At 46.3% G+C, this 27,880-nt stretch overlaps 4 protein-coding genes and 1 non-coding gene across 11 annotated transcripts in view; 3 read left to right on the top strand and 2 right to left on the bottom strand.

Annotated features, from left to right (window-relative positions):
* The window catches only part of BBS9 (Bardet-Biedl syndrome 9), a 388,196-nt gene extending 366,461 nt beyond the window's left edge, over window positions 1-21,735 (bottom strand). Inside the window, exons 1-2 of one of the 4 annotated variants that reach the window (XM_066239905.1) lie at window positions 21,392-21,735; window positions 19,849-20,088 (exon numbers count right to left, since the gene is read on the bottom strand). In XM_066239905.1, coding sequence (XP_066096002.1) covers window positions 19,849-19,921 — 73 coding nt within the window. In that variant the 5' untranslated portion in view covers window positions 19,922-20,088; window positions 21,392-21,735. Of the gene's footprint in view, window positions 1-162; window positions 303-19,848; window positions 20,123-21,391 lie in introns of those variants that run through there. The other 3 variants (XM_066239906.1, XM_066239904.1, XM_066239907.1) reach the window with 3 other exon arrangements.
* Window positions 230-3,353, top strand: LOC136310652 (uncharacterized). The gene is made up of 5 exons (XM_066239506.1): window positions 230-677; window positions 854-967; window positions 1,153-1,243; window positions 1,534-1,550; window positions 3,055-3,353. Exons 1-5 carry the CDS (start codon window positions 539-541, stop codon window positions 3,351-3,353), a joined length of 660 nt encoding a protein of 219 aa, XP_066095603.1. The 5' UTR covers window positions 230-538.
* LOC136310883 (retinitis pigmentosa 9 protein-like) lies at window positions 3,168-20,127 on the top strand. Of its 2 annotated transcripts, none has more exons than XM_066239915.1 (6): window positions 3,168-3,520; window positions 12,157-12,187; window positions 14,056-14,185; window positions 15,353-15,444; window positions 18,654-18,715; window positions 19,511-20,127. In XM_066239915.1, exons 1-6 carry the CDS (start codon window positions 3,369-3,371, stop codon window positions 19,707-19,709), a joined length of 666 nt encoding a protein of 221 aa, XP_066096012.1. In that variant the 5' UTR covers window positions 3,168-3,368; the 3' UTR covers window positions 19,710-20,127. The 2 variants fall into 2 exon arrangements, with proteins under 2 accessions (XP_066096012.1, XP_066096013.1); XM_066239916.1 differs by lacking the exon at window positions 3,168-3,520 and adding an exon at window positions 4,059-4,316.
* Window positions 9,291-9,397, bottom strand: LOC136311308 (U6 spliceosomal RNA). Its single transcript, XR_010726711.1, has one exon. It is a non-coding gene; the product is annotated as a U6 spliceosomal RNA (small nuclear RNA).
* A 115-nt stretch (window positions 21,736-21,850) lies between the features above and the next one.
* NT5C3A (5'-nucleotidase, cytosolic IIIA) overlaps window positions 21,851-27,880 on the top strand; it is a 56,668-nt gene continuing 50,638 nt past the window's right edge. The window contains exon 1 of one of the 3 annotated variants that reach the window (XM_066239908.1): window positions 21,851-22,081. In XM_066239908.1, the coding sequence (XP_066096005.1) occupies window positions 21,944-22,081 (138 nt within the window). In that variant the 5' untranslated portion in view covers window positions 21,851-21,943. The remainder of the gene's footprint in view (window positions 22,082-27,880) is intronic. The other 2 variants (XM_066239911.1, XM_066239912.1) reach the window with 2 other exon arrangements.

Here is a 27,880-nt window from a genome sequence, read left to right as displayed (position 1 = left end):
TACTTTTGTTTTGTTTTCAACGCAAACATCCTTCGTAAGAAACCTATCACCCTATGTCCCCCAAAACCATTGCATGGCATCAGAGGATCAATGTTGCCCACAAAATGAAACTAGAAAGGGAATTCATGCACCGGATGTTTAGTATCAGACACACTTTCTTACCTGATGCCGAATCAGGTGGGTCCTGCCCCACCTTTCTTCAACTCCCTTTCCCCAGATTTCCCTTTAAGAACGCCTGCCAGGGTCCCCGGGCTGGAACGGCGAGAGCAAGAGCGGAGGGTGTAGAGAAAAGCAGCCTAACTTCACGACTCCCTCTCGTCCTCCTGCTCCAACTTGTTCCACGTCCCGAGAAAAGAGAGGGCTTCACCAGGTAGCACCACCAGCCCCGGGGAGCTGGAGGGATCACCCCAAGGAGCTCCTCTGCATCCCTTCTCTGTCACCCCCAGAGCCAGGCAGGAAAAACGGCATCAATCCTTTGGCAGACACCAGGCAGGCAAGAACAACGGCAAGTCCCGATGCTCACAAAGAGAAGGAACTGATGAAGGTGGCAATGAGTGAGATGCACCAGAAAAAGGACAGCAGCAGCGGAAGGGACACCACCCCACTCCAGCCTAACTCCATGCCATCTTCGCCCTGTTGTCATAGCACTTTACAACGAACGGTACTGCGCAAGTCAGGTTAGCCCCTATGCCTTCTGGGGGTTGTAGTCCAGAATAGCCAAAGAGGACAAAAATAGAAATATTTTTCTGAGTCGGCGGTGCTTGGAAGCAGATTTCTACTGGGCGGGGCTGGAATGAACGACTTCCTGGTATCATTAGCAGAGAAAGCTAATTACTAAAATTCTGTTTTCCAGTCCTTGGACAGTTTCTGGATCTACGCTCTGAAATAGACCCGCCACCCGCCAACGCCCAGGACTCAGGCTCTGTTTTCCCGCTCCTCCTCTGTCCCCGCCCCTCAGCACTCGTGGGTGGGGCTTCCTGCGGGGGCGGGGCGTCTGGGCTTTTCCGCGGGATCAGGGTTGGGGGGACCGAAACGTGTGGAAAAGGCCTCCTTTTCTAGTGGTTGGAGCACGAGGGTGGAAATTTTCAACTTTAAAATTGAACATATGACAATGTCAATTTTTCAAACTTTTTTTTTTTAATCTGCCAACAGATTGTCACTCATGCCAATCCAACACCAAGAGGAATCTCCAAATTGGAGTGCAGCAAAGCAGAAAACTTTATTCGGGGCAAACAGCTCAACTGTGATACAGCACAACCAATGGTGTTACACCCCAATTATGAAGTGGCAGAGGCAGTCTGGGTAAATGAACCAACAAAATGTCTTCAGCTCCAGCAGGAGAAACACAGCCTTCAGTGGAAAGGGAGAGTGTTCAGAGGAGAGCAGACTTAATTAGAAGTCCCGTTCCTGATCCCTGATTCGTCTATCCTCATGCAAATGAGAGATTGATCAAAATGGAGCTCTGATAGGACAGGGGAAAATCTCAGTAATATTGGTTGAATTAAGATTTCAGAAACTCCTTTATGATGACAGGCTCAGATGGCTGGAAGGTAGTGCAGGAGGAAAGTTCAGTGCAGGCTTCTTCCTGAAGCTGGCTTGCCTGAGAAGCCCCTGTTTAGAAATAGCTGCTAGACTGTTTTTGTTATTTTTGTTTAATTTGAACCCAGTTAGCCAGCAGCCCTTTCTTAGTAGGTGTCTCTTTCTCCGGGTCCACACATCTTTGCTTTCAAATTCAGTGTAGGGCAGGGGTCCCCAAACTACGGCCCGTGGGCCACATGCGGCCCCCTTAGGCCATTTATCCGGCCCCCACCGCACTTCTGGAAGGGTACCTCTTTCATTGGTGGTCAGTGAGAGGAGCATAGTTCCCATTGAAATATTGGTCAGTTTCTTGATTTAAATTTACTTGTTCTTTATTTTAAAAATTGTATTTGTTCCCGTTTTGTTTTTTTACTTTAAAATAAGATATGTGCAGTGTGCATAGGAATTTGTTTATAGTTTTTTTTATAGTCCAGCCCTCCAACGGTCTGAGGGACAGTGAACTGACCCCCTGTGTAAAAAGTTTGGGGACCCCTGGTGTAGGGTATACACCCTATCAGTAACCAGACTTGAAAGTCTTCTTGCTTTTTTCATTGGTTTTTAGTTTACATTTTAAAGTTCCTGTTTTTCACCACCAATTCACATTAGCACTAGAAAATGTAATTCTAAATTATTACTTATCTTAAATGTAAAACAATTTCATGAAAAACAAAATTTTCATCTTTTGATATAATTAAATTATGACATTGAATATAAAAAGTAAAAATGTAAATTACTTGGATTGCCAATAATAAAAGCTTAGGCAAACTATAATAAAATACTATTCCCCCATTAAAATTCAAATGATTGAAATATTTCAACTTGAAAAAGGTTCATAATATCGGTGAGAAAAAGTTTAAAAAAACATACTATTTGATTTTTTTTTTTTTTCAACAGAGAAAGAGAGAGACAGGGATGATAGGAAGAGAGAGAGATGAGAAGCATCAACCCCTAGTTGCCACACCTTAGCTGTTCATTGACTGCTTTCTCACATGTGCCTTGGGGGGTAGGGGGGGCGCTCCAGCTCAGCCAGTGACCTCTTGCTCAAGCCAGCAACCTTGTGCTTCAAGCCAGCGACCACGGGGCTCTGAACCTGGGTCCTCAAGGTTCCAGGTGGATGCTCTAGCCACTGTGCCACCACCTGGTCAGGCCCATTTGATATTTTTATAAAGAAAAAATACGGAAAAATACTCAGTAATTTTCACACACACAAGAAAATTTATTTTAGAGAAAGGGGAAAAGAGGAAGAAAGAAACAGCAATCTTTTCTGAATGTGCCCCCACCTGGGACCCAACAGCCACCTCTGCAAATCAGGATGATGCTCCAACCAACCGAGTTATCCAGCCAGAGCACAAAAATATTTATAGTGGCCATTATTAAGTTCGCCTTTTTCTACTTAACTATAAAGATAGTATGATTAATCGATGTCAACCCAATAAATTCGATTTTTAAAAAACGTTTTAAATCCCTGGCCTCCAGGGACTGACACTGGAGGGGAGGCAGCGGCCCAGAGAGGAGGTCCTCCAGCAGCTGGGAAGGGTTCCCAGGGTCCCATCGAGGCCGTTCTCCGTCCTCCGCCCTCCGCTGTCGCCAGGGGGCGCGCTCCAATTTCCGGCAGCAACCGGCCAGGCGGCGGGGCTCGGCGCTCTGAGCTAGGACTTACGGCCTCTCCGCGGTGCGGGGTGGCGGGTAGACCGACCGGGACGGCGGCGGGAGGGGGCGCTGCGGTGGCCCGGCGGGCGCGGCGCGGAGGAAGCGCGCGCTCGGCCGCCGCCTGAGCCGCGCGGGCCGCGATGGCGTCCCGATCGCGACGCGCCGACCCGGGAGCCGAGGGTGCGCGGCGTGCGCGGGAGCCGCAGGAGCAGGAGCTGCAGCGGCGCCGGGAGCAGAAGCGGCGGCGACAGGACGCGCAGCAGCTGCAGCAGCTCAAGCACCTAGAGTCGTTGTGAGTCCCGCCCGCCCCGGGGCTCCAGAGAGGGATGGGCGCGCGTGGGCACGTTCGGCGGGGCCCGCGGAGCTCCGCGAGTGGGCAAGCGGCCCCGCGCGGTCACCGAGCCCGTGCGCGCGCACTCGCCTCACAGTCGCCCTCCGCCCCGGCGGGAGGAGAGGTCGGTGCGGGGGAGGCCCCGCCCCCAAGCTCGGGCCCCCGCGGGGCGGGGAGAGGGGTCTTCTGCGCGGGAGCCGCCGCGGTGTCCACGTGCGCGGGGTCGGAGCTTGGGTGGGGCTGTGTCACGTGCTCTCTCGGGCTATGGGGACTGCATACTCGGGAAGTGCGCTTTGGCCCCTGTCCTTTCGCGGTGTTCAGGTGACAGGGCCCGCTATGAACCCGATAAAATCTTTCCGTTTTGTGTTACTAAGGGAAGAGGAAACGCAGCCCCGTATCGTTAGTTTGGTAGGAAAGAGAATCAACAGTGGGGTGAGGGACTTGTCCCTAACCACTGCAAAGGCGGCTGTCAGGTAGGTAGGAGAGAGGGGACACTTGTCCTCTAGTCCTGAGGACGTTGACCAGGATTAAGGCGGGAAGCTGCGTAGAGGCCGATTCCAGCTCAACAAAAAGAATTAGGACCAGAGTGTATTCCTGCAGGTGGCCTAATTTAGGCAGCACTGTGCTCCACAGCTCTAGGGGGTTCAAGGAGAGTCTGGGTGACCACTGGGAGAAGGGTAGGTTGTAAAGGAGATGGAAACATCCAGTTGGAAGTTGGATTAATGACCTTCCAGTTCTCCTGTTATCCTGCCATTCTGTAAGTATTTGTAGAAGTCAGTGTTTCTTGAGCTTTGATACGAAATACATTGCTTTGCTGGAACCTGGCCTGCTCCTTTCAGTGCGGCCCTTGAGCTGAATGTCACCTCAGTGGGGGGGGGGGGGGGGTTGAGGGCTGGGGACCTTGCCTTGCTGGCATGCACAGCCCTGGCCTCTTTAGGGCACTCTGTGTGGTGCTCAGTGTCAGCTCAGTAAGGCAGATCCTCAAAAATCTTGCCTAGATTAAGCTCAAGCAGCGCCTAGGGCGGCCCAGCCCTCAGAGTCACTAACTATAGGATACCAGACCGTGGTTAGTACTACATATTTATTTTGTAACACACAAACATCAGAGATTGTAACCTCATTTTTGCAGATAAGGAAATGCAGGTTCAGCAGTTAAGTAACCTAATCAAGGAATCATCCACTTGTAAACGGCAAAACTAAAGAGGTCCTCAGATGTCTGATTCCTAGACCAGCAAGATTTTTCCATTTCAGAGACTTAAAATTTTCTGGTTGTTGACATATTTGGGTTGGCCAGTTCCAAACCCAAACTGTTTGCATTTGATATCTTCAGAGTCATGCAGTTTGTTTGTTGTTGTTTTTCAGAGTAATGTGATTTAAACATCAAATACTCCTAACAGGCTAATTAAAGGAAAACAAAAGTAGTTCTGTATTTCTACTCTTCATTCACCCCAGACTCCCTGCACTTCGCCCTCTAACCAAGGCCTCAATGAGGAAGTTTTTAGTTTTTTCTACTGGGACTTAATTACTTATTTCTAAATTACATTTATACTGCTTTTTTTATTGGGATTTAACTACTTCTAAATAACATTTATACTGCTTTTTTTATTGAACAATAGACATTGCTTTTTAACCTCTTGTCATAGAAGATGAGGCTTTAGTTCTTTTTCCCTAACTTTCCTGTCTCCACCCTTCCAACTATAATTCTGTTAAATCAAGTTATTATTGACATTAGAACTATGCAATATTGTTCACTTTTGAGCCAAATGGTGTTCTGTGATTTCTTCTGTTTTCTGGAACAAGTGCTGTTTGTTTTTTTATAAGTGTTGCTTTTCAGGTATTAATAAGAGCCCCCGTTGTTTTTCATCTGCTTAATTTCCTACTATCCAACTGCTAATTTTATTCCAGAGACTCTAAAAGCTGAGAGTACTTTTTTCACATATCAGATCATCTAGCAGTTCTTTATTTTTACACCTTGAGTCTTCTTTCTGTTCTCTGGTTACTCTCTAGACCTGGCGTACAGCTGTCGTCCTGGGACTCCCTTGGCCACTCTCCTGTCTCGGATTCAATTCCTGGATCCTCTGTCTTCTTCCTTCTGCCTTGCCCTCATTCTGCTGAAGCACATTCAGTGCCTTCCTATAAAAAAGTGCATTCAGGGTAAATTTGTGGACATCTAAAAATGTCTTTGTTCTTCCCTCAAACATGAGAAGAGTCTGGCAAGGTCTAGAGTTCTAGGTTAGAAATTATTTTCACTCAACTTCAAAGGTGGTGTGCCACCATTTTGAGTTCCCAGTATTGCTGAGAAATCGGATGCCACTGTGATTCCCTTTCTCTTACAGTGACAGGCAGGTAGACAAGAGGAGAGCAGGGAACATGGGCCAGGTACAGAAGGTCACCAGGGAGGAAAGCCTGTGGTGCACAGCAGTGGGCAACACTGGGAAAACAAGGACTTGGCCCCTGGGGAGCCTTTCCACCCCTAGCATACTGCTGGTCATCAAATTAGACCCCTGCGCCTGACTCGGCGGTGGCGCAGTGGATAGAGCATTGGACTGGGACGCAGAGGACCCCAGTTTGAAACCCCGAGGTCACTGGCTTGAGTATGGGCTCACAGACATGACCCCATGGCCACTGGCTTAAACTCAAAAAGGTCGCTGGTTTGAGTCTCGCTCTGCTAGAGTCCCCCGCTGCCTCTTGAGGCACATAGGAGAAAGCAGTCAATGAACAACTAAGGTGCAGCATTGAAGACTTGATGCTTCTACTCTCTCTGTCTTGCCTGTCTGTCCCGAATTGATGCTTTTCATCTTTCTCTCTTCCTGTCTGTCCATCTCTCTCTCTCTCTCTCTCTAATAAAATGAATAAACTTTCTCTTATAGTTTGAGTCTTGCCTCTGAATTCTTTCTTAGCCAGAATTCAACTACCAAGTTCGCCGAACCCAGGTCAACACCTGGTAGCATTTTCACCACCACCAACAATACAACTTACTTGTTCCGCCTCACCCACCTTTGGAAGCTTTATTTATTTATTTATTTGGTTTTTGTTGTTGTTGTTGTTGTTTTACAGAGACAGAGAGTCAGAGAGAGGGATAGATAGGGACAGACAGACAGGAACTGAGAGATGAGAAGCATCAATCATTAGTTTTTCGTTGCGCATTGCGACACCTTAGTTGTTCATTGATTGCTTTCTCATATGTGCCTTGACCGCGGGCCTTCAGCAGACCGAGTAACCCCTTGCTCGAGCCAGCGACATTGGGTCCAAGTTGGTGAGCTTTTGCTCAAACCAGATGAGCCCGTGCACAAGCTGGTGACCTCGGGGTCTCGAACCTGGGTCCTCTGCATCCCAGTCCGACGCTCTATCCACTGCGCCACCACCTGGTCAGGCTGGAAGCTTTATTTATTTGTGTGTGTGTGTGTTTCTTTTTTTGTTTGTTTTTTTGTGGAATAGCAAAAGCTTTATTTAGTATAGCGCTTCCCGGACAATGTTCTCTGGTCCGGGGGCCGGGGGCCAGAGAAGTCGCCTGGAAGCTTTAAATAAGAATTCTTCATTCCTAGTATTTTGTAGTTTCATAATAATGTGAACTTTCTTACTGGATTTCCCCCCACACACTGAATTTTAATTTTTTTTTAATTTTCTTGACATTTCTTGGCTATTTAATATTCAGACATGGTTTGTGTTTTAATTTTCTTCCCTCCATTTTTTTCTTAGATTATTTTGATTCCCTGTCTTTTCTCTCCTATTTTATTTTGTCTTCTCATTCTTTCTGTAAGGTTTATCTTCCAATACTTCCATCATTGTACTTTTTAAAGTTTCAATTATATTTTTAATTTTCAGGAGCTATCCTTGTTCTGAGAATTTTTTTTCCACAGAATCCTGTTGTTGTTGATTTCATCAATAACATATCATCTCTCATCTTTGAGGATATCCAACTTTTTTATTTTCTAAGGATTAACTACAAAGATAATGCAGAGGATTGAACTGTGACAGGGCAAAGCCAAGTGTATTGTAAACATACTCCGTTTCCCACTTGTAAATCTGTTCTTTTTTTAATAGTTAAATATCACCTTAATATTTGAGAAACATCTTTTTTAACACGCTACCTAGACTAAGGAATTGTTTAACCCTAGGAAGAAACACCTAGGGTTTAAATTTGTGGAAACTGTTAAAAAGTGAACTTTTTAGCCTGACCAGGTAGTGGCACAGTGGATAGAGTGTCTTACTGGGATGCGGAGGACCCAGGTTCGAGACCCCGAGGTTGCCAGCTTGAGCGCAGGCTCATCTGGTTTGAGCAAAAGCTCACCAGCTTGGACCCAAGGTCGCTGGCTCGAGCAAGGGGTTACTCAGTCTGCTGAAGGCCCGCGGTCAAGACACATATGAGAAAGCAATCAATGAACAACTAAGGTGTCACAACGAAAAACTGATGATCAATGCTTCTCATCTCTCTCCCTTCCTGTCTGTCCGTCCCTATCTATCCGTCTCTCTGACTCTCTCTCTGTCACCGTAAAACAAACAAACAAAAAAGTGAACTTTTTAGGGAAGGCAGTTGCTAACAATAATAAGATTTAAGAATAGGCGGTCCTATCCCATTCCTTTTCCTTCTAGGAAAAAACATTGACATGCTGTTGAGGAACCTGGATCTGAGCTTGTTGCCTATATGTTACTTGTGCAGCTCCTACGGCAGCAAGAAAGTACTGTTGGTGTCAACTAAAAATATCAACTAGGTGTTCCATCACCAAAAAGGGAGTCACCCGGGGGAAAGGAGAGGGTGGCAAGCTGGCGTGGGCAGGCGGGGCAAGCCAGGTGCACACTGTGGCCTCCTGCCAGGATGGGGGAGTCCTTACAGAAGAGAAAATGGGAGTGAAGGGAGAAGGAAGTTAGAACCGTAGAGCGTTATTATAAACATAGTCTCTGGGGTTCTCGCATGTAAAGTCCTTGTGATTTCGAAGATGAAGAGCGCCACACCCTCATAAACCCTAGCCCTCCCCGTAGCCACCCCGCCCCCTGATTGTGTTCGCTGTGTTTCCCTTAGTCTTATCACTGGGTTACAGGATATTTCACGGGCTTCCCCACTTCCCTTCCAGACTCCCTTGCATAAAGCACCGCATCATCATTTCTAGTGACTGGCTGCTGGTGAAGTGTATCACCTTCCCAACTTGTGCGAATCGTTGTTGCCAATAGAAGCCTATGCCTAAGGCATGCCACAGCTTGCCACTGGAAAATACCGGAATTTTTTTTTTTTTTTTATAATTTTATTTTTTTAATGGGGTGACATCAATAAATCAGGATACATATATTCAAAGATAACAAGTCCAGGTTATCTTGTCGTTCAATTATGTTGCATACCCACCACCCAAAGTCAGATTGTCCTCTGTCACCTTCTATCTTGTTTTCTTTGTGCCCCTCCCACCCCCTATCCCTCTCCCATTCCCCCCTCCCCCCCGTAACCACCACACTCTTGTCAATGTCTCTTAGTTTCAGTATTATGTCCCACCTACGTATGGAATAATACAGTTCCTGTTTTTTTCTGATTTACTTATTTCGCTTCGTATCATGTTATCAAGATCCCACCATTTTGCTGTAAATGTTCCGATGTCATCATTTTTTATGGCTGAGTAGTATTCCATAGTGTATATGTGCCACATCTTCTTTATCCAGTCATCTATTGATGGGCTTTTTGGTTGTTTCCATGTCCTGGCCACTGTGAACAATGCTGCAATAAACATGGGGCTGCATGTGTCTTAAAAATATGGAACGCTTCACGAATTTGCGTGTCATCCTTGCGCAGGGGCCATGCTAATCTTCTCTGTATCGTTCCAATTTTAGTATATGTGCTGCCGAAGCGAGCACCGGAATTTGCTTTCGAAACAGGATACCTAAAAAGCTAACTCCGTGTATACTGAGTTGTTTACTATGTGGTCTTTAGGGAATAATTCCTCCTCTGTCCCTTCAGAAACGTTCTAGATCGGTGTTGGTGACAAAGCTCAGAGGCGCCTCCATCACAGTCGTGTTTGGAAGGGCCCAGAGAGGAAGCCAAAGGGAGGTTTTTCTTGCTGTGGCTGCACATGGCATTTCTCACCCATCATCCACTGTAAAGGAAGAAACACTCCTCTGTTTCTCTTCTCTGCGCTCAGACCACAGTTAAATTCTGTTCTATCCTCAGTTGTGTGGGGGTCTTCGGCACCACCCAGCAATGCTCTCAGAGGATACGCGGTCGATTTCTTACAAATTTTCCTTAGTTCTGACCCTGTCTGTCTGGAGATAACATCAGAACCCACAAGCTGAGGAATCAGTCCTACAAGACTGCCTGCTCACACACGTTAGGTGCCGATCGCCAAATCCAGGCTGTCACCTCTATTTCTGACTGATCGGCCGTGAATGGGAGGTTCCCACAACCTCCTCCATTTTGGTTAGTTGGCTAGAATGGCCCATAGAACTCAGGAAAACATTTCAGTTACTAGGTTACTGGTTTATTATAGAAGGAGGTAACTCAGGAGAAGCCAGAGGGAAGAGAAGCACAGGGGGGCATGGTCTGTGGGAAGGGGTGTGGAACTTCCCTCCATGCCCTCTTTAGGGGCGCCACACCTCCACGTGTTCACAAACCCTGAGGCTCTCTGAACCCAATCCTTGGAGATTTTATAGAGTCCTCATTACATCGGCATGACTGGTTAATCTTTGGCATTGGTGATTAACCCAGTGTCCCAAGAGATAGGACTGAAAGTCCAATCCTCCAATTCCTCGGACAACCAGCCCCCCCCATCCTTAGGGGCTTTTCCAAAAGGCTCCTCATTAACATAAACTCAGGCTCCTTGAAAGGGGGCTTGTTATAAATAAACTCTTTTCCTCTTTTTAGCTCTGTAGCTATTTCAGGAATTGGGAACAAAACTCAGTACTAAGGCAAAAGACGCCCGTATGGCTCTTAAATAAGAGAAAGTAGCAGGGTTTTAGGAGCTATGGGCCAGGAACAGTGGATGAAGACCAAATATGCATTTCTTACAGAAATCACAGTGTCACATCCCCGGAGTTGTTCTCCTTGTTATTGTAGAGGACGGAAGCATTTCACCTTTCACCCCTCGGTTCTTGCTAATCACTGCACTCCCCATATTTACTCTCTTTTCAATGGTCTTTAAAGTTGGTGCATAAGAGAAGGCTGAGGAAAACATTAAATCATTATGTCACAAGGGTTTTAGGAGCTACCAAGCGAAAGGCCAGGTAAACAGCTGGACAACTATAATGACAGTTTGGAACCATAATTAGCTCATCGATCTTCTTTTTTTTTTTTTTTTTTTTTTTTCCTGAAGCTGGAAACAGGGAGAGACAGACAGACTCCCGCATGTGCCTGACCGGGATCCACCCGGCACACCCACCATGGGGCGACGCTCTGCCCACCAGGGGGCGATGCTCTGCCCATCCTGGGCGTCGCCATGTTGCAACCAGAGCCACTCTAGTGCCTGGGGCACAGGCCACAGAGCCATCCCCAGCGCCCGGGCCATCTTTGCTCCAATGGAGCCTTGGCTGCGGGAGGGGAAGAGAGAGACAGAGAAGAAGGCGCGGCGGAGGGGTGGAGAAGCAAATGGGCGCTTCTCCTGTGTGCCCTGGCCGGGAATCGAACCCGGGTCCTCCGCACGCTAGGCCGACGCTCTACCGCTGAGCCAACCGGCCAGGGCCTCATGGATCTTCTTAACCTCACATTTTCCCTGTAATCGCTTGCTCTCCCTTCTTCAAAAAATAAAATCATTGTGCTGCTAAGTCAGTTACAGTTTCAGTGAATTTAAATTGTAGATCTCAGGAGGACGTGGTATAGCATCAGTTTATTTTTATGTGACCTCTTCAGGGCGGGGCTTATTATATTATCTGTTTTAGATGTAATGTACTTTTAAGTTTTTTGGGGGTTTTTTTTGTTTGTTTGTTTGTTTTGTATTTTCTGAAGCTAGAAACGGGGAGAGACAGACAGACTCCTGCATGCGCCCGACCGGGATCCACCCGGCACTCCCACCAGGGGGCGACGCTCTGCCCCTCCGGGGCATCGCTCTGCCGCGACCAGAGCCACTCTAACGCCTGGGGCAGAGGCCATGGAGCCATCCTCAGCGCCTGGGCCATCTTTGCTCCAATGGAGCCTTGGCTGTGGGAGGGGAAGAGAGAGACAGAGAGGAAGGGGGGGGGTGGAGAAGCAAATGGGCGCTTCTCCTATGTGCCCTGGCCGGGAATTGAACCCTGGTCCCCCGCACGCCAGGCCGACGCTCTTCCGCTGAGCCAACCAGCCAGGGCCTTAAGTTTTTATTTAAAGTATCCTTTTTATTTTAGCCTACAGTTGCTATTGCTCATTAAAATGTGTTATGTGCCTGACCTGTGGTGGCGCAGTGGATAAAGCGTCGACCTGGAACATGGAGGTCACCGGTTTGAAACCCTGGGCTCGCCTGGTCAAGGCACATATGGAAATTCATGCTTCCTGCTCCTCCCCCCATCTCTTTCCTTTCTCCCTTCTCTGTCATTCTCTCTCTCTTCTCTAAAATGAATAAATAAAAATATTAAATAAATATATAAATAAAATGTGTTACGTTGCTGTTAACGTGGTTAGTGATGGTTTTTTTCTTTTTCTTTCTTTCTAGTTATGAAAAACCTCCTCCCGGGCTAATCAAGGTCAGTGTGAAGTTTGTCCTGTTGGTTCTTCTTTTAGACTGAATCAGTGCAAAGACTCAGTCACTTGTTATGAAAACAGCTACATAAGGTGTGTTTTTTTGGTGTTTTTTTTTTTGCATTTCTCTGAAGCTGGAAACAGGGAGAGACAGTCAGACAGACTCCCGCATGCGCCCGACCAGGATCCACCCGGCACGCCCACCAGGGGGCGACGCTCTGCCCACCAGGGGGCGATGCTCTGCCCATCCTGGGCGTCGCCATATTGCGACCAGAGCCACTCTAGCGCCTGAGGCAGAGGCCATAGAGCCATCCCCCACGCCCGGGCCATCTTTGCTCCAATGGAGCCTTGGCTGCGGGAGGGGAAGAGAGAGACAGAGAGGAAGGTGCGGCAGAGGGGTGGAGAAGCAAATGGGCGCTTCTCCTGTGTGCCCTGGCCGGGAATCGAACCTGGGTCCTCCGCACGCTAGGCCGACGCTCTACCGCTGAGCCAACCGGCCAGGGCTACATAAGGTTTTGAGCCTCCTGTTTCTTCCCCGCAGGTGCCAGTCACACACTTTGGGCTTCGCTGCAAGCCTGTGTCTTTGTAGAAACTTAATCAGCCGCCTGTCTGTTCCCTGAGAACCGGAGGCAGGCCCATGTGGGTTTCAGCCACCACCACCCCACCCCCAGCTCTGCCGCCCTGGTGCCGAGTCTGACTGGCCTGGTGCTGGTGGCTTGATGTCAGCAGCTCAGAGAACAGTGGACTCGGGGAGACTTGCGGCTCCTCCAGCCCCGGGTCCCCTGGAGCACAAGCCTTGTCCAGCACTCTGGCCAGTGTCAGAGCCTCTGGGGGCATGAGAGTCAGGAGTAGTTAAAGGTCAAAGCAACCTTTCCTCTTTAAAGATTTAACTTTTGATTAAAAAAAATATATATATATATATATTTATATATAAAGCCACTTTTCTTCATAAATATAATATAATATTCATGGAAACTTTAATAAAATCAGAAATTAAAAAAACAGCACCTTAACTGTGTAATGCAGTTATCTGGTGGTGAAAATACATTTCATAAATACAGCATGTATGAGACTATAAAACATGAGCGTGGCCTCCAGGTATAATCCATTTTAACTTAACCGTGTGATTGCTGTTATACCGGGAAACCTTACTTGTTGAATCCTATCGTTTGCCTCATTCCACAAAGCTTTTACATTAGCAGAAAACTTGCTGTAATCTTCCGATCAGAAATTGGAGCTCATGGCCCTGGCCGGTTTGCTCAGTGGTAGAGCATCAGCCCTGCATGTGGAAGTTCCATGTTCGATTCCTGGCCAGGACAGAGGAGCAGCACCCATCTGCATCTCCACCCTTCCCCCTCTCCTTCCTCTCTATCTCTCTCTTCCAATCCAGCAGCCAAGGCTCCATTGGAGCAAAGTTGGCCCGGGCACTGAGGACGGCTCCATGGCCTCCACTTCAGGCGCTAGAATGGCTCCAATTGCAACAGAGCAACACCCATCAACCCCTGGAGGGTATGCCGGGTGGATCCCCGGTCAGGTGCACGCGGGAGTCTGTCTGACTGCCTCTGGGCTTCTAACTTGAGAAAAATACAAAAAGAAAAAAAAAAGAAAGAAATTGGAGCTCACTAATCATTTCTGTGTATACAACACAGTAACATTTCTCTAAAAAGACCTACTTCATTTTCATGATGTAATTCTTCTGGTACATGCCATTTTTTGTCAGGTCTCATTTGTCTTTCCAGTTCTTGAGAGGGTAAGCAGTGATGACCGTGGAGCCCCGCCCCACGGGAAAGCCGGGCGGTGCTGAGCTCCGAGGCAGGTGGGAGAGAGTGCCGGTGCTCTCTGCCCTGTTGTTCACACGGGTTTCCTTTCTCAGGAAGATGAGACGAAGCCAGAAGACTGTATACCGGATGTACCGGGCAATGAACACGCCAGGGAGTTTCTGGCTCACGCGCCCACCAAGGGACTCTGGATGCCACTGGGGAAGGAAGTCAAAGTTATGCAGTGTGAGTGTGCAAGTGTGTCAGGTACTCCCAAGTGCGCGCAACTCAGATACCAGCCTGTTTATCGTAAACCCCCTCGCCTGTGTCAGTGAGTGGTCCCAGGTAAGAGGTGGAGCAGACATGTGACTCCAGGGCTCCTGACTCTGAGAGCAGTGGGCTTTCCCAGGACAGCAGCTGCCTTTGGTGTACACACTCTGACATCCCTGCAGCCACAAGGGTGTTCCGTGGTAGAAGGGCCATGGAGGACGAGGGATGGAGGTACCGTCCACCGAGGGGGGTGTGGGACAGTGGGGCTCTGCGTGCACCCCCACACCAGAGCAGCAACGCCTCTGGGCAGCACAAGGTGACATTTGAAAAAAGGGCGCTGCAGCCTTTTAAAGACATTTGTTTGTACAGGTTCTTCATGCACTGATTAAAATAGCTGTTTCCAGTGTCTCTCCCTCCATTTCCACTTGATGCCCTTTGGGTTGGTTATTTTGATATTTATCTTCTTATGTCTAAAGACTATGCTTGTATTGTATTGATTTTTCAGGTCTAGGCATTCTTTGTTGACACTGTTCCCTGGAAGAGGAGAATTTAGCTCTCTCCTGCCCTCACCGCACACGTACCCTGATTATACCTCCTTTTCCCGAGAATAGTTTTATCACAGTTTTGGACTGATAATTCCTTGGTGTTTGTTTTCTTATCATTATATTCAGAGCTGAGTCTGGGTTCAGCAAGGTTGGTTTCTTCTGAGAGCCTCTGTAGACCGTGTCTTCCAATAAAGGCATATTCTGAAGTGCATTCCACACAGTAGGGGGAGGGGGCCAGAGGGATGACACAGTTCAACCCATAATACACGGCTCTGTTTTGTTTTGTTTTGATCTTTTTGTGTGTTTTTTTTTTTTTTACACACAGTTTAAAAATGAAATAAAATGATACTTTGTGGTTTGCATGGGATTGCTTAGTAAGTATTTGGTTCATTTCTAAAACTCAGATTAAAGGATGACTGTGGGAGCAAGTAGTTTCCTTCGATTTCCTGGGATCCTACATGTTTCCTCCAGATTGCATTTGCTTTTAAGATTTGATTCTAATTAAAGAATATCTTAATATGACCTACTAATACTTTATTTTTTTTAAGTAAAAATATGTTATCTTACAGAATTATGTCCCCTTTTTCTTTGTTTTTAGGTTGGCGTTGTAAACGGTATGGTCACCGAACGGGCGACAAAGAATGCCCTTTCTTTATCAAAGGCAACCAAAAGTTAGAACAGTTCAGAGTAGTAAGTAGAACCACAGAATGTCAATTTGTGTTTCCCAAAGATGGTGAATATATTCCATGTATCAGGCAGTCACCAGAAAATGGAAGGTCCACAGAAAACATATTCCTTTTGGCCAGAGTATCTGGTGTTAAGTACATCTCTGTTAAACTGAATCTATGTGACAGATTAGTTACATTCACAAAAAACTAACTTCTTATTAAAGTTATTTGCTTATGCCTTGGGAACACTGATTCTTTCTCTGAAGTAAAGAATCAATTATCCATTTCTAACTTATTATGTAAAAAAAAAAAATCATGTTTCATAACAAAATTCAGGGTTCTAGTTTCCTAGTCCTTTATCCTTATTAGATATTGTTCTTTTATAAACTAGAAATGTACATAAATTATATATCCTCATTAGGGGACAGTAAAATAGATCTGTCATTTCATTTTTTTTTTTTCTTTGCCTTTTTCTGGAGCTGGAAACAGGGAGAGACAGTCAGACAGACTCCCGCATGCGCCCGACCGGGATCCACCCGGCATGCCCACCAGGGGGCGATGCTCTGCCCATCCTGGGCGTCGCCATGTTGCGACCAGAGCCACTCTAGCGCCTGAGGCAGAGGCCACAGAGCCATCCCCAGCGCCCGGGCCATCTTTGCTCCAATGGAGCCTTGGCTGCGGGAGGGGAAGAGAGAGACAGAGAGGAAGGCGCGGCAGAGGGGTGGAGAAGCAAATGGGCGCCTCTCCTGTGTGCCCCGGCCGGGAATCGAACCCTGGACTCCCGCACGCCGGGCCAACGCTCTACCGCTGAGCCAACCGGCCAGGGCCTGTCATTTCATACTTTATTTTAAGAGTCTCCCGCAGGGGTGTAATTCACCATTTAGTAACTGCTGCTCACTGTTCAGTAACTGTTTCAGTCAGTTTTACCATGTTTATCAGGTATATTTGGGATTAGCAGCGAAGATCAAACTGAGGTCCACAAACATTCTCCCGGGATTTTGAGACATTGACAATATTGTGCTTTCATTTTAATATTTTGTAGAAGATATTCTGGATAAATCATTGATAGTTGGAATATCAATTTTTATAGCTCATCTAATAGATAATTTGGTGATAAATATAAAAAACTTAAACATATTCATTATTTTTTAATTCAGAAACCTAAATTCTAAGAGTTAATTCTGAGGATATAACAAAACATCAATATACACAAATTTTTATGAATGTAAAAGGATAATTTTTAGAATTATTTATATGGTTAAAAAACAGAAACTAATTCACAACTTCAATGGCCAACATACCAATGTAAATTTCTTTTTGTGTATGTGTGTGTGTATTTTTCTGAAGTGAGAAGCGGGAAGGCAGAGAGACAGACTCCTGCATGTGCCTGACCGGGATCCATCCGGCATGCCAACCAGGGGGCAATGCTCTGCCTATATGGGGCGCTGCTCCATTGCAACCAGAGCCATTCTAGCGCCTGAGGCAGAGGCCATGGAGCCATCCTCAGTGCCCAGGCCAACTTTGCTCCAGTGGAGCCTTGGCTGCAGGAGGGGAAGAGAGAGACAGAGAGGAAGGAGAGGGGGAGGGGTGGAGAAGCAGATGGGCGCTTCTCCTGTGTGCTCTGGCCGGGAATCGAACCCAGGACTTCCACACACTGGGCCGACACTCTAACACTGAGCCAACCGGCCAGAGCCCAACATAAATTTCTTTTTTTTAAGTGAGAGGAGGGGAAATAATAAGACAGACTCCTGCATGTACCCAGACCAGGATCTACCCGGCAACCCTCATCTGGGGCCGAGCTGTTTTTTAGTACCTGAGGCAGACCCGCTTGGACCAACCAAGCTATCCACAGTGGCTAGGGTTAAGGCTCAAACCAATAGAGCCATTGGCTGCGGGAGGGGAAGAGAGAGGGGAAACAGAGGAATAGAAAAGCAGATGTGCTCGCTTATCTTGTGTGCCCTGACCAGGAAGTGAACCCAGGACATCCATACACCAGGCTGACACACTATCTACTGAACCAACCAGCCAGGGCCTATAAATTTCTACATAGAAATCATATAGCTTTTAAGAATTATGTTTTAGAAAAAGATGTGATGTCATGGGGAAATTTTCATGAAAGCATGAGTCAAAGGAGACTAGAGGATCATTTATAATATGGAAGAACCACACTAAAATGTTCGCAATGGATCCCTGGGTGACAAGATAATAGATAATTTTAACTTGAGTTTTTAATTTAATGCATAAAATTTTTACAACATACTTTTTGGAGAGAGGGTGAGAAGCATTAACTCACAGTTGCTTTCACTTCGTAGTATATCGTTTGCTTCCGAGAGAGGGAGGAGAGAGAGTGAGAAGCATCAACTCGCAGTTGATTTCACTTTCGTTGTGCATTAAGCTTCTCATATGTGCCTGACCAGGGCCATGCAGGGTCCCCTTGCTCAAGCCAGTGACCTTGCTGGCGAGCTTTGTGACCCTGTGGACAACCCCCCACTCAAGCCAACAACCCTGTGCTGAGGAGTCCATGCTCAGAGCTAGCGACCTTTGAACCAGTGACCTCAGTGTTCTGGGTTGACAATTTATTCACTGCCCCACCACCACCATCAGTCTACAACAACATATTTTTAAAGATGACTCACATACCATAAAATGCACTCTGAAAATTCATAGTATAATTAGAGAATAATTAGAACACAGACATTACAAGAATACTTCTGCCTTATTTTAACAAAATGAAAACATTACACTAACGTTTTCCAAAACTGATTTTTGAAGTCCAGTCTTGCCTCGCCCCAAAGGGAATTTACAGTAAGTAGCTTGATGAATAGACTTCCAGACATGTTTTCAGGCACATGATGTGGACCTATAAATGAATCATTCTCACATGCCATTTTCCCACTCGTTTTGCTTAATATCTCTTGATCATGTATCCACATAGAACAAAAAGAATTACCTCAATGTTTCTAACCTTGAATAGTATTTACTGATGATTCTGCCATAGTTTATTTCCTTATAAAGGATATATAAAGTCTTATATTTGTGTAATGAGAAAACTGTTTTTATAGCCTCCATGAGTTTGAAGTAATGGTGACCTCAGGAAGAATTAGTACATGTAGTACACAGAATTACACCAAACGGGGGTGGTAGGGGACTGATTTCAGTGAAACAGGAATTTAATTTTAATTTAACAATGGATTAAGCCTAACCCAACCTTAACCCTCTCTAACCCCCAAGGCGCATGAAGATCCCATGTATGACATCATACGAGAGAATAAAAGGCATGAGAAGGATATGAGGTGAGGTGGCCCTGACGACAACAGTACTATCTTAAAGTTTTAAGTTATATTAAGTTGGAAACAAGCTATCCAGTATAATAGGAGGAGTTTACTAAGTGTGGAGCTCACACTGTGAAACGCTTGGAGGGCAGGAGTAATCGCTGCCCCTGCGGGTGTGCAGGGAATATTGTTTCTCTCTCATTTAGTTTCTCTTCACTGTCTGCAGGGGTCTCAGCTACTGCTGAAAATTATTCTTAGACAAGAAAAAAGATAGGGTGGAAAAAGAGGAGGTTTTTGCCATGGCTGAATAGCTTGGTCGGGGTTAGAGCATTGTCCCCAAGCACAGAGGCTGCAGCTTTGATTCCCAGTCAGGGCACATATAGGAACAGATTGATGTTCCTGTCTCTCTCTCCCTGCCTTTCCACTAAAATCAATAAATAAAAATTAAATTAAAATGTATTTTTGATTGATTGATTGATTAAAATTGACGTTCTTGAGTTACAGTTGTTAGGAAGGTGTATGACCTGGCACGACCTTGAGCAGTGGGGGTGACTTTAGAGAGTATGTCTATTAGAACGAGTAATGGTAGGGACCATGGCAACGGGCAGAAATATTTAGGACGATGAAGAGTACAGACCGCTTGTACACTAGTTACAGTCCTGTACAAACAGGCATGATGTGGACAAGAATGGGGAGAACATGCAGAAATATAGGTACTGTGCTTACGGAGGTGATTGTGACTTCTTGACCGTCGCTGCTAAGCTAGTATTTTTAAGCTGAGCGGTTTCTGGCTCCTGACCGACCCCGTCTGTTTAGGATCCAGCAGTTAAAGCAGTTGCTGGAAGACTCCACCTCGGAGGACGACGGGAGCAGCTCCAGTTCCTCCGAAGGTAAGGAGAGACACAAGAAGAGGAAGAAGAAAGAAAAGCATAAGAAAAAGAAGAAAGAAAAGAAAAAGAAGAAGAAACGAAAGCATAAGTCTTCCAGATCCAATGAGAGCTCGGACTTGGACTGACGGGGGCTCGGCCTGTTCCAGTTCTCGTCTCAGAAATCCAACACTGTGGCCAAGGAACAGAGGACGGCGGCGGCGGAGAGGCCTGGAGAGAGGACACCAGGGAGGGTATCTGGTGTCACACGTGGGGCTTCCCACCTACCTTCCAGTGCAGGTGTGGCCACCAGAGAGTGAGCTGCATGTTCCCAGGTGCTGGCTCTGGCCAGAGGCGACATCCGGCAGGAACACTGCCCGGCGCCCGCCCCCTGCTGATGGCTGTGGCTGGTGGCTCTTGAGCAGTGTCAGGGTGGCCGGACTCAGGGGGACGCTGAGGACGCCCTCCTGATACTGCCGCCATCACAGGGAGGCCACTTCTTTCCCAGACTTCAGGCTTGACTTTTTTCTGTGGTGAAGATAATAAAAGACCATTATTTATTTTTCAGGTATATTTCTTTTATTTCTGAGTAATACATGCCCCTGTTCACCCTGACCGGGTTGCTCAGTCGGTTAGAGCGTCATCCGTAACTTACAGAAGTTACAGGTTGGATCCCCGGTCAGAACACATACAAGAGTCAACCAATGAATGCATAAATACGTGGGATAACGCAGTATTTACTTGTCCTTTTGTGACTTGCTTATTTCACTCAGCACAATGTTCTCATTGTCAGACACTTAGGTTTTTATTTATTGGTTTTAGCGAGAGAGGAAGGGAGAGAGAGACAGAAACATTGATCTGTTCCTGTCTGCTCCCTGACCGGGGATGGAACCGGCAACCTCTACTCTTCCCGAGGATGTTGTAACCAATGGAGCCATCCAGCCAGGGCAAACACTCTTTGTAAAGGCTGAATAGTATTCCATTTGAAGCATATGCCCCATTCTCTTCACTCATCTGTTGTTGGACATTTAGGTTGTTTCCACATCTTTGCTCTTACGAACTGCGCTGCAGTGAACTCAAAAATGCTGACGCTGAGTGCGGGTCCTCCGTTTCTTTGGGTCGAGCCCGGAGGGGGGTTGCTGGGGCCTCTCGTAGTTCTGTTTGTGAGCTTTTGAGGGACGTTCTGCAGTGGCTGCACCAAGTCACATTCCTACAGCAGTGAACAAGTTTCCTGTTCCTCCACGTCCTCGCCAACACTTGTTATTTTCCATTATTGTTTTTTGGCAGTAGCAGATTTAACAGCCGGCACACCAGGTGGGCACACCAGGCACGCACCTTGGGCCTCGACTTCTGAAGGGCCCTGCAAAACCCCAACTTTACACTTTTTTCTAGTGACACCAAATTTGGTTGCATATGTGCAATTTTAACATCAATAGTATATAACATTTTTTATTTATTTAAAAATATGGTTGACATGTATTTTTATTTTCCCTCTCTTTTTTTAAGGGGCCCAATATGTTCTGCGCCCAAGCCCTCAACTGACCTTAATCCGCCTGTTTTCTGGGTTTTTTAAATATTCAATACATACATATACATACTGCTTACAACAATTAGGGATATTTTATCGCTTCATATTCACTTTGAAATATCCCCTAATTGTTGTGAACAGTATATATTGGTCTTCCTAACTGTGTGAAGTGACTTTGATTTGCATTTTCCTGATTTTTTAATGTTGAGCATCTTTTATAAAATTGTTGGCCATTGCCCATTTTTTAACTGGGTTATTTGTTTTTGTTGTTGAGTTATTCATAATCTTGATATGAACCCTTACCAGATATATGGCTTGAAAGTATTTCCTCACATACCCGGGGCCTCCTTTTCGCTCCGCTGCTTTGCCAGCTGCGCACCGAGTGTCAGGAAGCTCTGCTGCCAGCACCACTGCGCCTGTCGGCGGGCTGCGCCGCGGCGCCTTCTGGGGGTTGTAGTCCAGAGCCGCCGAGGTGGATGCAAGTTGGAGGTTATTTTTCAGAATGGGCCCTGGTTGGAATCGTTTTTCTATTGGGCGTGGCTAGAATGAACCACTGCCTGGTCCTCATTAGCAGAGAAATAGAATTCACACAATTCCCTTTTCAGTCCTTGGACAGTTCCGGCAAGTAGGCTCTGGGGGAGGCCCACCTGCCCTCCTCGACTCCTGAAGCAGGCCACACCCTCCCGCCATTCCCCTGTCCCCGCCCCTCGACGCTCGTGGGTGGGACTTTTCATCGGAGGCGGGGCTTGCGCCAGGGGCGGGGCGTCCAGGCTCTTCGCGGGCTCGCGTTTCTCAGGCCCCCAGCGGCCCGGCGTCCTGTTCTTTTCCGCTTGGGAGGCGCACGAGGCTGTGTCCATGGACCCGGCGGCCGTGGCGCGGGTGGGCGCGGTAGCAAGCGCCAGCGTGTGCGCCCTGGTGGCGGGGGTGGTGCTGGCCCAGTACATATTCACCCTGAAGAGGAAGACGGGGCGGAAGACCAAGATCATCGAGATGGTGAGTACGGGGACTGGGCGCGCCGGGGCGCGGGAGGGCCCGCGGGGCGCCCCGGCCGCTGCTGGGACGCCCGGAGCGCCCAGGGGACCCGTCTGGACCCTCGACGGCAGCAGTCGGGGCCTTTATTCCGTCTCCTTTTGAAACAAGGGCAGCGAATAGGTGATAAGGAAACCGGCAACCTCCTGCTGTCCAGCGCGTTTCTCAGGAGAGAAACTGACGTCGGGACCGGCTGCCTCCTCCCGCCCGCGTCCCCCGCACAGCCTTGCAACAAATCCAGCTCCAGCAAAGGGCTTGTTTCTACACCAGGGCCAAGATGAGCTAGATCCCGAATAGGCGTATCTTCTCAGTGGTTAAAATAAGGCCATTAAACCCGTGGGAGTTAAGGCATTATTCTGTATTTGAATATGATTTCTTCTTGTCTTAAACCACCAGAAAGTGTCTTTGTGGTCATTTTTTCTCCCAAACCTAACACTTTATAAATCTATTTACAATTTTATTTTTTTTGTAATAGAGTGTTTCAAGAATTCTATTTGGAAAAAATGAAGAATTCTATTTGAGGTACATTATAAGCAGTATTTGCTGCAAAGTTGGGGATTTTTCATTTTTTTAAAAGTCCATTCATCCCGACAGGTTACTTAGTGAATTGCATTTTGATGTGCTTACTGAGGGGAGTGTATACTCCAGGTATATTCCGGACCCATGTGCTACACACGTGAACATCTGGGGCCAAATATCTATGACAAATTAGTTGACAATCTACGGTTCTAACTAAATACTAATCATTTTAGGTCCATGTGCTACAAAGAATAATTCAGCTTCAATGATATGTTCTGATGGATCAAAGAAACTATTTCGATGCTATTGAATGCAGAAGTATTTTATATATACTAAAAGTTAATACAAATGTTAACTCCTATATGTCTCATGCACCTATAATTTCTAGGCTTTGTTTATTGCGAGAATTAAATTATTCTGAGCTTGTTATTTCTTTTCTCCACCTGTATACCCACAGCAGCAAGTTGTTTTTTTTTTAATTTATTCATTTTAGAGAGGAGAGAGAGAGAGACAGAGAGAGAGAAGGGGGGGGAGGAGCTGGAAGCATCAACTCCCATATGTGCCTTGACCAGGCAAGCCCAGGGTTTCGAACCAGCGACCTCAGCATTTCCAGGTCAACACTTTATCCACTGCGCCACCACAGGTCAGGCCATAAACTTTTTTTTTTAATTTTTTTTTTTATTTATTTTAGAGAGGAGAGAGAGACAGAGAGGGAGAAAGAGAAAGAAAGGAGAGACAGAGAGAGAAGGTAGGGAGGAGCTGGAAGCATCAACTCCCATATGTGCCTTGACCAGGCAAGCCCAGGGTTTCGAACCGGCGACCTCAGCATTTCCAGGTCAACGCTTTATCCACTGCGCCACCACAGGTCAGGCTGCAGCAAGTTTTTATCTCAGACATTTCACTTTGTTCCTGGTGCTGTCTGTCCTGCTTAGAGAGCTTTGGTGGCTTCTTTTTGTACCAAACCAAAAATTTGTTCCTGAATATCTTTATATGGCTCATAAAAGAATTTTCTGTTTAAAAATTTATAATACGGCCCTGGCCGGTTGGCTCAGCTGTAGAGCATCGGCCCAGCGTGTGGAAGTCCCGGGTTTGATTCCTGGTCAGGGCACACAGGGGAATCGTCTCTCTGCTTCTTCACCCTTGCAGCGAAGGGTTAAGAGTGTCTCTTGTATGCTAATGAGGTAGACTTTGCCATCAGATGTCTTCCAGGTGCAGGATATGGGCTGGTCTCCCTAAAGATCAAGGCATGATTACAGGATTGGAACAATCAGCCCCTCCTCTCCCCTTCTGTGGAGAAAAGGGCTGGAGTTTGGGCTGATCACCTCTGGCCGGTGAATTAGTCCATCTTGCCTCCATAACAGCCCCCATAAAAACCCTTAAAGGAGAGCTTCCGGTTGGGTGACCTAAGGTGCTGGCAGGGTGGTGTGCTTGGACGGCCCCTTCTCCCATACCTTACCCTTTGCTTCTACAGCTTCCATTTGGCTGTTCTGAGTTGCATTCTTTGTAATAAACCTGTAGCCATAAGTACAGCACTCTTGTGAGTTGTGTGCAATTTATGGAATCTGAGGGAGGGGATTTGTGGGAACCCTCAAATTTATACTCAACCAGACATATGGGTGCCATCTGAAGTAGAGGGCAGATTTATGGAACTGAACCCTTAACTTATGGGATCAGACACTCTCTATAGATTGTATCAAAATTGAACTGGTCGGAGAGTTGAATTGGTTGGTGTGAAGAAAAATACCCACAGATTTGTTGCCAGAAGTGTTGTGTATAAAAACAGTTCAGTGTAAGACACAGTAACTTAAAAATATTTTCATTTATTGAATTTTAGAGAGAATGGAAGGAGGAGAGAGAGAAAAACATCAATGTGTTGTTCCATTCATGCCATCATTGGCTGATTCTTGTATGTGCCAGGACCAGAGAATGAACTCACAACCCTGCTTTTCCGGACGATGCTCTAACCAACTGAGCTAGCCAGCCCCGGCTACAATCACTTTTTAATTTTTTTTAAATTATTGATTGTTTTTAGAGAGAGAGGAAGGGAGAGAGGGAAACATCAATTTGTTCCATTTATTTATGCATTTCTTGGTTGATTCTTATAATGTACTCTTTTTTTTCTTTTTTTTTTTTCTTTTTTCTGAAGCTGGAAACAGGGAGAGACAGTCAGACAGACTCCCGCATGCGCCCACCAGGGGCGACGTTCTGCCCACCAGGGGGCAATGCTCTGCCCATCCTGGGCGTCGCCATGTTGCGACCAGAGCCACTCTAGCGCCTGAGGCAGAGGCCACAGAGCCATGCCCAGCGCCCGGGCCATCTTTGCTCCAATGGAGCCTTGGCTGCGGGAGGGGAAGAGAGAGACAGAGAGGAAAGCGCGGCGGAGGGGTGGAGAAGCAAATGGGCGCTTCTCCTGTGTGCCCTGGCCGGGAATCGAACCCGGGTCCTCCGCACGCTAGGCCGACGCTCTACCGCTGAGCCAACCGGCCAGGGCTTATAATGTACTCTTGAGTGGGGATCAAACCCACAATCTTGGCATATTGGGACTATAACTCTAACTAACTACCCAGCCAGGGCAAGATGCAACCACTTTTTAATAGGAAACGATTTTAAAGTAAAACATGTATTTTAAGTGTGTGTGTGTGTGTGTGTGTGTGTTTATACACATATGTGCTATTTGTAAGAACTCTTTATTCTTTCTGGATTATGGTGGTAAAAAATCTTACAAGGGTCTTTGCCAGATTTTTTTTATTATTGATTTTTAGAGAGAGGGGAGAGAGAGAGAGAGAGAGAGAGAAGGGGAAGGAGCAGGAAGCATCAACTCCCATATATGCCTTGACCAGGCAAGCCCAAGGTTTCAAACCGGCAACCTCAGTGTTCCAGTTCAACGCTTTATCCCACTGTGCCACCACAGGCCAGGCCTTTACCAGATATTTGTGATGAAAAAATAGTATCTTTCCTGTCCCACAGTTATCCTCCACAATCTGTCTACAACTTCAAGACTCTCAGACTCTGCCACTTACTTTGGTCATTATTCTTGTTGGACAGGTCATACAGAAGTATGAGTTTCATTCGTTTTTATAAAATTCTGCATTTGGATACCCAAATCTAGCTTGAGCTCTCAGTAAAATAACTTGGAATTTAGTGTTCTACTGTATTTATTCCAGAGGCTGATCTGGAAATTGTAGTGTCATTTTGGACAGAAAAGGTAATGCCCTTAATATATAGCAATAGCAAATTTACCAACTTTTCCTGTTATTTTAAATTCCACATGCTTTATTTGTGTTTCTGAAGTTGTTTTTGAAAGCTGAGGCCCTGGCCGGTTTGCTCAGTGGTAGAGCATCAGCCTGGCGTGTGAATGGTTCCAGGTTCAATTCCCCATCAAAGCACACAGGAGAAGCCACCATCTGCTTCTCCACCCCTCCCCCTTCTTTCATTCTCTCTCTTTCTCTCTCTCTCTTCCCCTCCTACAGCCATGACTCCATTGGTTTGAGCACATCGTCCTGGGTGCTGAGGATGGCTCCTTGAAGCCTCCGCCTCAGGCCCTAAAAATAGCTCAAATGTAAGCATGGCCCCCGATGGGCAGAGCATCGGTCCTAGACGGGTGTCACCAGCTGGATCCCGGTCGGCACACACATGGGAATCTGTCTCACTATCTCCCCTCCTCTCACTTGGAAAAAAAAAGCTGAGAAAAATTTCTTTAGTCCCATGGATGTTAAAAGAAATCTCTAAATCTGACTTTTAAACTTAAAGCCCATCTGAATATCTCGTTCTTCTGATTGCTGTTAAAGGAAATTGTATACAGACCTTTCCCTATGGGAGTTTAAAAGCTCAGATACATAAGGGATTTCAAACTAAATTATATTCATGGAAAAGAATGGCTTCATTTGACAGACTATTGGGTAAACAGAAAGAGCTAGCTGATGAGAACAAACATTTCCAACCTCTTTTATTGAGGGAAATTGAATTATAATCTTTAAACTAGAGAAATTAAAGGTTTTATTATTTTTTAAAAATGGAGTTAAATTAGATGATCTCTAAGAGCTCTTCTAAAGATGTGAGCTACATTACATGTTGAATAGCAAGGTGCAAGGGATGTAAATTAAATACAACTTGATTTTGTATTTTTTTTATTTAAAATCATTTTTTTATTCATTGATTTTATTGATTCTTGAGTGTGACCTGACTGGGAATCAAACCCACCACCTTGGCGTGTTGGAACGTCCCTCTATCTAACCAACCGAGCTACCTAGCCAAGAACACACAGATTTATTCTTCTCTCTTGTCCCTTTAAAGTTTATTCAGTGGTAGTTATCTTTCTCCCTCCTGCTAAAAACTGATTGGCCCATGACTTTTTGCTCACTCACAGGAAAAACAGTATTTTAAGATCACAAAAATTCAGTCTCATTTCTGCCAATAAATAAGTCCAATCTTATATTTTATATATAAGGTGATTTCCTATGAATATCAGGTGAGACTTCCTGGTGGGCATTAGTAATGCTCACCAGTATTTTTAGTTCTTTTCACCTCCTTGCAGTTGGGCAAGCTTTTGCTACTCTGGCCAATAAACTGTGTCCAGATAAAATGCGGTCACTTCTGGGCCAGTAGTTATGAAGGCCCCTCTTGCTAGCCCGGTGAGAAGGTCACCTTCATGAACCACCCCCTTGAACAGCTGTGTACATAGACTTTCTTCATGTTTTTTACCATTGCTCCATTTCCTTACTAAATGGTATGCCTGGGGGTTCCTCCCCTTGCCATTAAGTGTGATACCTGCCATATTAGTCCCTGGATTGAACCTAAACAGGAAGATTCAGAAATTAACATCCTCTTGCAGTCTAATATTCCATGAAATGTTTTCTAGACGTGACCCTTTGTTAGGGGCTGAATTGTGTCCCCCAAAATTCAAATGTCGAAGTCCCAACACTTCCTCAGAATGTAACACTACCTCAGAATGTAACCCCATTTGGAGGTAAGGTCTTTAAAGAGGTGGTGAATTTAGAATGAGGTTGTTAAGGAGGGGCCCTGATCCGATATTACTGTGTCCTTATAAGAAAGGGAAGAAAAAGCAGAGGCATTTGTGCACAGGACGGACTCCTGAGCAAGGCAGCAAGAGGTGGCCATCTGCAAGCTCAGGAGAGAGGCCTCAGAGGAACCCGTCCCTGCCAACATCTAACCTTGGACCTCCAGCTTCCAGAACTGACCAAATAAATTGGGGTTGCTTAGGCCACCTGGGCTGATATTTGGTTA

The sequence above is a fragment of the Saccopteryx bilineata genome, chromosome 7 (assembly GCF_036850765.1).
Source record: "Saccopteryx bilineata isolate mSacBil1 chromosome 7, mSacBil1_pri_phased_curated, whole genome shotgun sequence".
Lineage (NCBI taxonomy): Eukaryota > Metazoa > Chordata > Mammalia > Chiroptera > Emballonuridae > Saccopteryx > Saccopteryx bilineata.
This window is presented reverse-complemented; position numbering and strand designations above follow the sequence as displayed.

What these genes read in the sequence shown, in the direction of transcription:
- LOC136310652 (XM_066239506.1), top strand. Translation starts at nt 539, where the DNA reads ATGAAGGTGGCAATGAGTGAGATGCACCAGAAAAAGGACAGCAGCAGC. An exon ending in AACGGTACTGCGCAAGTCAG is followed by an intron (nt 678 to 853) that starts GTTAGCCCCTAT and finishes TCTGTTTTCCAG; the next exon opens with TCCTTGGACAGTTTCTGGAT. An exon ending in CCGCCCCTCAGCACTCGTGG is followed by an intron (nt 968 to 1,152) that starts GTGGGGCTTCCT and finishes ATCTGCCAACAG; the next exon opens with ATTGTCACTCATGCCAATCC.
- LOC136310883 (XM_066239915.1), top strand. Translation starts at nt 3,369, where the DNA reads ATGGCGTCCCGATCGCGACGCGCCGACCCGGGAGCCGAGGGTGCGCGG. An exon ending in GGAAGTCAAAGTTATGCAGT is followed by an intron (nt 14,186 to 15,352) that starts GTGAGTGTGCAA and finishes CTTTGTTTTTAG; the next exon opens with GTTGGCGTTGTAAACGGTAT. An exon ending in AGTTAGAACAGTTCAGAGTA is followed by an intron (nt 15,445 to 18,653) that starts GTAAGTAGAACC and finishes CTAACCCCCAAG; the next exon opens with GCGCATGAAGATCCCATGTA.